We start from the raw sequence: 9,697 nt of genomic DNA on the forward strand, positions 1-9,697 counted from the left end.
TCACAGATAAAGGACACTCTTTTGAGGACCAAAATGTGCACATTTTGGACAAAGAACACAGATGGTTTGAGAGGGGGGTGAAGGAAGCAATTTATATAAAAAGAGAAAAGCCGTCTCTTAACAGAGGAGGAGGCCTCAGATTTCCACTTTCAAAAACCTATAATGCAACTTTAAGACTGATTCCCAGCCGGTTTTCACACCTGATGGGAACAGAGGGGTCTCATCTGTGAATTAGAGTAACAAAGACCTTAAGAAGCCCCCTACTGTTAAGGTGTGGAGGTGTGACTTGTCAAACCTACATATATGTGTGTGTGTCTTATCTCCCTCAGCCTTATAACCTGAATCTCTCACTCTCTGCTCTTTGAATTGAGAAAGCTCCTCGGATGAGGAGCGAAACGTCTTCTGTTACAAATAAAGTCCAGTTGTTTTTGTATTGAACGCTTTTTGAACTTCCAGTTTCTGTCCGTGAAGCTGACACATTATACAGTTTTAATACTGGGCTTAAGACTTTCCTTTTTGATCAATCCTATAATTAGGGTTGGATTGTTATGCTGCCATAGGCTTAGACTACTGAAAGACAAAATGACCTAACTTCCTTAAATTAATTGTTAAAATTGACTAGTTTTCATTTGATACTTTTTCTATCTTAACATGTGATTCTTGACCTGCCATTATGTATCTGTTCTTCTCAAACCCAGCCGGTCGAAGCAGATGACCGCTTGTTCTGAGCCTGGTTCTGCTACAGGTTTCTTCCTCATGAGGGAGTTTTTCCTTTCCACTGTCGCCTTCATGCTTGCCCAAGATGAGAGTCTGTGATGAAGTTAAACTCAAAGCAGTGTGCTCCTCAGATAAATAATGTTATTAACTTATTTTTATGTTTGTGAATGTTTCTGTTCAGTGCCCTGAAATGACTTCTGTTGTGACTTGGCTCTATATAAATAAACTAAATTGAATTTAATTGAATTTAAACCCACCCAAGTTTGGCAATTTTTTTCCATTTCTGGATTGAAAAATTAGGGTGTTTTAAACCCAGAAGTTTTTAGTGTGTATAAGCATGGTTTTTAATGAAACAATGATTAATAAAACAAAATCGAAACATGACAGTGTTACGAAAAGTTGTAGACTTTGAAAATGTTTTTAAAAAGTTAGTTTGTGGGTGGAAGAATAATATGTTTTAGTATTTACAATTTCAGTTGGTTGAAATATAGTGATTTAATTTGCTTTAAATGGGAGTGGTGGCACAGAGGTAGGGAGTGGTAGAGCAGAGATTAGAAAAGGCAGGCCTGTGATCGGAAGATTGCTGGTTCAATTCCTGGTATTGACAACATCAAAATGTGGATGTGATAGGTGAAGCACCCACACTTGTCTCCATCCTCATTTGCTACACTCTGGTCCCTTGAGCAAGGCCCTTAACCCCCACCATTTGCTCCTCTGGGCACCCTAGATAGCAGCTCTCTGCTCCACAAAGATGGCTGTGGTAGCTCAGTGAGCTGTGGTTGTGTCAAGAAGGGCATCCGGCGTAAAAACAATTGCCAAGTCTTCGTGTGAGTTAGTTCGCGGTGGCTACCCCTGAACAAGGGAGAAGCCGAAAGAAAAAAAAAATCTACTTTACATGTGAGTAGTTAACTTATAATATAATGCACAGATTAATTATAAAACACACAAAAATGCATAACTTTTAGCTTCTAGACACATTTTTTTTGGGGAAAAGCACAGTGTAACTTTAAATTTTGTGCACAGGAATTTAAAAAAACTAAATAAAATATGTGTGAACAGTTGCTTCTACAACGTACATATTTTCAAAACAAGTTATATATTGTTTTGGAATTATTAAAAGCTATAATTTAATGATAATATACGCCACAACATTGAAACTGCTCCAGTCTCTGAAACATTTGCTTTATGCTACCACTAGGTGGCAGTGTGCAACTAAACGTCCACTGAAGCAGTGACGTGTTAGGATAAACTCATCGTCTCTATTTCATTCCCAGCACAAGACAAGACACACACTTTTACAAGCTGCAAAAGCACCGCGTGCTTAGAACCGTCTTATTTGTAATTAAAAACAAAGGTGAAGGGGAATAAATCGTTATCCACTCGTCTTTTAAAATGTTTATAAACGCTAATGAGGTTTTAAATTATGATGCAACTAAATAGTAACATTTATTAATAATAAAAAATAAATCTGCTGGGACATTTTCCATTAATACAAGTTGACAGAAATACGTCCATAAAGAGCATCATTGCATGTGGCAACGTTGCCGTGGAAGCCGCAGACGCCAGTCGACGAGGACCAACCTAATCAGTAAAGCTCACCGTGACGGATAAGTGCCTCAGCCAATCAGAGCGGGCCTTGGCAAATTACAAGCTAATCAGAGCTGTCAGGAGGCGGGGCTAAGCCAATCAAGGCGAGAGAAGAGCGTCAGATCAAAAGGAGCTACCGGGCTGCGTGCTGCGTTCACTGTAAAATAACTTTAAACGCAGGGACGTGGTTACGTGAAGGTTAAGGGGAAATTTTCGTGCAGCATTTTTTTCCCCCCATCCAAGGATATTTTCTTCTTATCCCAACATATGAAAAACAGAGTCGGAGCATTTTTTTTGCGGGGTAAGTCTGCGTGCGCAGCTATGAGAACAGCTCAGTCAGTAGAAACAAGAGGGGGAAATATCGTTTTATGTTTTGCTTTCAGAGCTAGCTTTGGGGAATAACACCAAAGTGTGCACGCTGACCAGCTTGTAACATATTTACAGTGACATTAGAGGAAGGTATGTTTTTATGAAGAGCCACGCGAGCTTTAGCAGCACTAACGGGACGGGATGTAGGACATGAGACTGAAGTGTGTCCTGATGGGAAGCTGCTGGAAGCTAACAGCTCAGAGATGACGTCTGTGTTGCCTTTCTGTGCACGAGCACGTCTGGTTTTGTTTGATGTAAATGTAGCCGCGCGTGTCTCGGTTTGACTTTTAGTAATGTTATATAGAAAAACATTTTGTTTTGCTGTTTTTGGCATTATATTGTAACCAAATCCTGAATCAGTCACCCAAGATCATTCTGAGCTGCTCCTCTATTTGTGGAATATGAAAAAGCAACAAAAAAAGTGTGTGACCTAATTTCCCCCCCACATTCAAAACAATCATGACTTTGTTGAATCCAACCTAAACACACCAGCAACCTTTATTTAGTTTAAAAGGTCCAGAGCTGAGATGTTGGTGAGCAGCAAAATAAAACAACAATAATGAAAACAATGTATTTACTTGCACAGCCACAGTATGACTTATTGCAAATGAGTCTGCTGTTATTTATGCTACAAGTTAAAATACAGTTTCTTGTTGGTTTGTCACTCAATCGCTGATTATCCAAGCGATTCTGAAAAGTAAAATCAAACGTGCTTGTTTTGCTACAGCTGCTCTTCACTGGAAGGCCCTGCTGCTGATGGACAGGGCATAAAGACGAGAAGACCCAGCCCAAGCCTCAGTTTGTCTGTTTGCAACCAACGTGCTCGTCTAAACTGGATGAAATGCCTTGACTCTAACCCGCCGCACTATGGCAGCTTTACTCTCCACTGTGGGTGTAGTGGTGCTGCTCAAGGCTCTTATCCAGTGTGCAGCGTTTCTGGGGATAACTGTGTTGGTAACAGTCATCACAGCGGGATCGCCTGTTGCAGGTAAGAGGACACCTTTTGCTGACTCACACAACACGATACACAAGCGTATGCACTGTTACACAACTGCCATAGATCAGTGTCTCGTAATACATTACATTTAGCAGATTCTAGCGGTAGTAGCGTTTGCACGCTGATAAATGATTCTTAATTAGTGTATTAGGGCAAAATGAATTGTAATTCTAATATAATAAATTGGATCATTATTTCAAACAAATATAATTAAACCTGTAAATACATCTTGTAAACTGTTTCAGTAAAATTAAATGCATATTTATTGTATAAATTGCATTCACTTTGTATTTAATACCTATGCTGCATGCATCGGTTGAGTTGTTATTTGATGTTAAATGTATATTTGGTGTCTTAGAGTCTCGAGGTTTTTATCTTAATGGATTTCCTACTGGTTTTCGTCTCCCAGCCTCAACTAGAGTGGGTTAAGGGGTATCAGAATCCTTTGGCCACCTACTTTTTATTATAGCTTATGCTATACTGCTAAGGATGGTAATACCCTAGTTATTTTCTTAGTATTTTTTAGGTTCTGTTTACTTACTATATATTGTTTTTGGCATGAATGCCCATTCTCAGTAATATGTTACATGATTACCCACATTTAGGAGATGTGAGGCACAATTGCAGGCTAGTTTGTGAACCTCTGAGCAGCTGTGCTGGAGTATTTAGGGTTATTTTATGTTTTACACAAAACCAACTTAACAAGCATCTTTACTGTTTTTACGCTGTTCCTCAAAGTACAACATAAAGCTTGTTTCCCCCGGTTACCAAGGAATAAAACAGTGTACGTGTTCATTAGTCAACCTTCGGTTTTCTTTTTATAGTATGTTTTCTAGACGCAAATTCATCGTTGTTTTTCCATTTTAAGTCTTGAGTTTCATGTGAACTGCGTCAGGACCCCTGCTTGCCCGAGTGCTTGATAAAGAATTTTCTGCAAAGATGAAAAATATTCTGTCTCTGCAGCGATCGGACTCGAGAGTTAAACCAATTTCTTCTAATTGTAACAAAAGAAAGGGCTTAAATCCATCCACTTCACGGCTGATTTCCATGAGTTTAGGTTTATTGATGCTGACGTTCTCCCATCAATTCACCTCCCCCTGCATGTTGACCAGGGATAAGAACATGTTGTAGGGGCAGACAAATATCCATGACGTTACATTTTATTGAGTTAATGGGGAAAAAAAATGCCAGCATAAAAATATTATACAAGAAATTGGTCATTTATAAGTTATAAAGCTTGGCTAAAATTAAAACACCCTGTATCCTGATGCATGCTCAATAATCCAGGTAGAAAAATCTAAAAAAGTTAAATTTGGTCCTCTGGACATTCAAAAAAAAAATTTTGTTTTGTTTTTTTGAATGTCCAGAGGACCAGATTTAACTTTTTTTGATAAAACACCCTGTTTTTCTTCCTAACTATTTATTTGAAACAACAACTTTGTATGGATTATTAAGATTTAGTTAGAAAATTGACCTTTTTGTGAAAAATGGAATTTCAGCCAAGTTATTAACAATTTAACTGCATATAAGCAGCTGTTCTGTGCTGAGGATATTACTCTGATTGTAACGACATCTGATTTTGAAGCTATGACGCAACAAATGTATATAACAAGTACTATAAACTACAGATATAGGAGTTTTACTGAGTCCTCTGAACTTGTCACATTAACAAGATGTCTTTACTACAGTTCTGGAAAATAGTTTCATTGCAGCATTTAGCCACTACAGATATGTTAGCTTAGTGCTCACACTCTCACACCGGCATGCACTTTGTGTTATTATAGTTGGTGTCGTTGCTATAATCATAAGTGCCAAAGCACAATACTGTCAGGAATGGCCAATGCTGCGTCATCATATGGCTGTGGTTAAAATCACAGCTCTCTCATCAGGCTCAGCAGCATTTTGTTAGAAACATTAACTTGCATGGCTCTCTAACTTCAGTAGTACAGCTGACTGGTCCAGCTCTAATTAACCGTTTCTTAACTCTACAGTATTACTACCTCTGAATTTGTACGCATTGTATGCTACTACTGTATATTATAGTGATTTTTATTTTTATTATTTGGGTCTGCTGAAATGGCTAGATTCTGGTTGTCTAACTTGAATGAATTTGTATTTGATTCTCTTCTTAAATACAAATATCAGAGAGCTTGAATGAAAACATTAGATCCAACTTAATTCAGTTTTAACTAGGGATACAAAAAAAAAAAAAACTAGGGATACACGATATTGGATTTTTGGCTGATATCGGATATGCCAATATGTTCAAACTTATTTCACCGATATTCGATACCAATATCGATTTATTTATTTTTTTATTTATTTTTTTTTCCCTAGACCTACTTACAGAGACTACATAGCTTTCTCTGCTGTGGAATTAAAATACTACGTTATTCTGCATAGTCTTTGGATGGATGGACTACTGGTCAGGTTTTGTTTCTCTGCAGTTGACCGCTCTCTCGCTTTCCTTTCTGGCCAACTCATCGTAATGGTCAGAATGGTGGTCCTTGAGATGATTAATTAGGTTCAAAGTGTCGTAGGACTTAGTTTTCGCTCCTCCTCGCATAACTGACGCTGAGCAGTCATTGCAAATAGCAGTTCTGCTATCAGTTTCCGACAATTTAAAAAACTTCCACACCGCCGACATTTTCACTTCTTCCTCTCCCGCCGTGATCAGATCAGGTAGACACACGTGACATCATAACGTTGTGCTGGCGCTGCAGGCATCCTTATCACTGGGTTTTCATACGAAAACAGTGCCTTTTATATATACTGTATACTGTATATATATATATATATATATATATATATATAACAGCACCTTTTCTATTGGTGAGTTATTTTGATGGAATGGCTGATGTCCGATATTTAATTTTATCGCTAATATCGGCCAATGCCATGCCGATAATATCCTTCATCCCTAATTTTAACCTTTTTGCCCTAAATAAACTGTAATTTCTTTGCGTGTTAAAGAAAAAAGGAGTCCGCCTTTTGGGTCCTATGTGTTCAGGTATGTTACTTTAAGTTGATTATTCCCCACAGTGAATTATGCTCGAATGAAACTTTAAAGACTAACAAATGAATCTAATCTTTCCTACGTTTCCCACCACTCCATCTGCAGTACTGTTGTCAATATGTATTTGGTTTAGTGAATAGTAATAAATCTGTTACGCTACATTTGGCTGCAACATTACAAGAGATGGCTTTATTGTTCACCTATTGTTATGGAATGAACTCATAAACAGGAATGCATTTTTATTTCCATGGTTTGTTAAATGCTAAAATCTTTAGTCGTTGTAGCGTTAGCCTTTTGAGTTTCGAGGTGCATGGTAATGTTACATGCTCCTTTTTTGTTAGCTTCTAAACACAATTAGTTTAAGTTATTTAAAATATAAAACATCAAACTCAATAAGCTAACTAGATAAACTTCAAAACTTTTTTAATTTGCTTTGCCACAAAGCGCATTCAAAAATATACTTGTTTTTTTTCCCCCTTTCTTTCTGTGCACCACATTCTGGTAAGTTCAGTACAGGAAGCTAAAGACCAGCAAAGTCCCATCTAATTACCATTGCAGTCCACTGCCACATGAAATTTGATCCATGCAGGACGACAATATGTCCATTCATTATTCATTAGAGCTGGAAGGGGCTGCAGATCAATGGCTCAAACCTATCAAAAGCCAAACTCTGGGTATTATTGTGTTCACCAGGCCTACCGCCAGACCAGTGTGATGTATTATTGGAAAGTGGCCAGTAGCTGACCCTACAAGTCAGCCTGTCCCAACAATATTTGTCTCTGTTGGGAGCAGTGGAAGTGTCTGCTGGTCAAAAGTGGGTGAGTGGGAACAAACGGACTCATTTAGGAACAGCTCTTTAATGTTTGCAAAATCACATTTAATCACTGAAACACTGTTGTTCATTGTTGTGCTTTTCCAGCATCATTTTATAAAGCCAAACAGTGTTTTACTGCTCCCTTAGTCTTTTTCATGCATCATATTTATTGTTGTCCACTATTGCATACTGGTACTTATTTATATGTGTTTGTGAGCAATGTTATGTACAGTTGTTTTTTTTACTAGGGGACTTTTCCACTGCAGTTTCAGGACCATGTTGTTGTTTGAAATCAGCAATCTCTTTACACATAAACTAAATAACCACACGTCATTAACATTTATTGACAGGTATTGTCATGCTTCTTTAGAATTTTTTCATTTATGAGATTTTTGTTACTGGATTCATTGAAAACCAAAGAGTTGAGTAGTAGGCAACGGGACTTACTTTTATTGAAAGCCTTCTTCAGTTTATAGTTGTTAATGTTAAAGACGTTCAGATGAGAGGAGGTGAGACATTTTGAGGAACTAAAGAAGTGGCCATCTGTTCAAGTCTAAGGATTTCTGAGTCCTAAATGAGTGAAAATCTGTACCAGCAAATTCATAGCACACTTTATTTTTTTATTTTTTAGTTCAGTCCTTTTATTTTGCTTAGGGAAAATCTTATTAACCAGTGTGTCCAATTCTCAGCTGAAAAATGTGTTAACTTGTCAAAGGTTTGTTGGTAAATGATGATACTGTGCATGTTCTCGTATAGAAGGCTAATATTTATTATAAACTGATAGCTGTGACAGGGTTCTCGTTTTTTGTTAACAGCCTGTCAGCCTGTTTTGGTTTCCTGGGGCCATGTTGTGCCGAGCCCAAATCACTGCTGACCTATTTTGAGCTTCAACATTTTTGTTTCAGTCCCTTCAGCATTACAGAAGAGTTTAAAACCTACAAGTAAACACATAACCTTCCCCTCACTGACATTTCCTTTTTCATCTACTGATTTTTTTACTAATTGATATATGTGCTGCTGATCTCATGCTGCTGCTGATCTCATGTTGCTGTATTCATATCTGCTCATCACAGACTCGTGTTTGGGCTGTCGTTGTTACACCATATTGTTTTACATTATTAGTGTTTAGTGTCTATCTTAGGTCTTTTATTGTACCGTTTGGCATTTGTTTAGCGTATATCTTAGTATATATATCTTAGATCCTTATTTACTGTTTCTTTTTATACTTTATATTTTGCTATTTTTGGGTGTAACTGGGACCCTGTGTACATAATTTTGTTCCACCTCATGTACCACATGTGATGTGAATGACAATAAAATTGACTTGAACTTTTAGACTTTAAATGACTTATTTTCGGCTACAAAGAGGCTTTACCTAACTCATCATGGAGTTTTTTAGCCCATGACCTAAAGCCTGTAGGTGGGTTTGTGACGAGGAGGGTGCTGAGTGATGCAGTCCTCTGCGCCTCTCTGGTTACGAATCTTTATCTTCCTGTTTTTAGAAGAAAATCGGGACTTTAGAAAGTCAAGAAGTGTAGCCAAATTTGTCTGAGTGTGTTGTCTTGATGTGTTGGGTCTTTTAATTAAGATTGGCATACTGGCACAGAACAATCAAAACCTCTCCTTTGAAGGAAATCCTTCTAGTCTTTGTTTTGTGGAACTTTTTAATGAAACTTTGTCCTCAGATGTTTAGATTTTAGATGCATGACCCAATATGTTGCTAACAAATGACCTAAGACTCGTTGAAAACATTGAGGAAAGTCAGCTGCTGTTCCTCAGAGCTTTTTACACATTTAATTCTCTTCATTTCTGTTACACCTCTTCCTTTTTCTCAATTGGGCTCTTGTGCTACTCTTATCCCCTCCCACTCATCCTGCTCCCCCCTTTTCTTAAACTCCCCTTTTGCTTATCTGACAAAGTATTCCCTCAGGAATGAAAAACTAGGGGCCACATGAATATTTCAGGAGATCTATTCAGTCAGGTCCCTCTTCTCATTTGACCACTGAAAAAGGTATCGACAAAAAAACTTGATATTTTCACTTTATTCATCGTGCCATTATTTAAAATATGATTTAATCAAATTTAATGAGAACCCTAATCCTAATGCAACAATGTTCAGTCAGGTCATCTGGACAGTTTCTTTTTTGTTGTTGTTGAGACGTTTCGTCCTTCATCCAAAGGACTTCATCAGTCCGAG

The 9,697-nt window shown here is 37.7% G+C and overlaps 1 protein-coding gene across 1 annotated transcript in view; it reads left to right on the top strand.

Moving 5' to 3' along the window:
- The first annotated feature begins 3,540 nt into the window (after positions 1-3,540).
- Positions 3,541-9,697, top strand: part of si:ch211-1e14.1 (UPF0606 protein KIAA1549) — a 37,848-nt gene continuing 31,691 nt past the window's right edge. The window contains exon 1 of the mRNA XM_037682762.1: positions 3,541-3,661. Coding sequence (XP_037538690.1) covers positions 3,541-3,661 — 121 coding nt within the window. The remainder of the gene's footprint in view (positions 3,662-9,697) is intronic.

The sequence above is a fragment of the Nematolebias whitei genome, chromosome 10 (assembly GCF_014905685.2).
Source record: "Nematolebias whitei isolate Nwh7 chromosome 10, NemWhi1, whole genome shotgun sequence".
Classification (NCBI taxonomy): domain Eukaryota; kingdom Metazoa; phylum Chordata; class Actinopteri; order Cyprinodontiformes; family Rivulidae; genus Nematolebias; species Nematolebias whitei.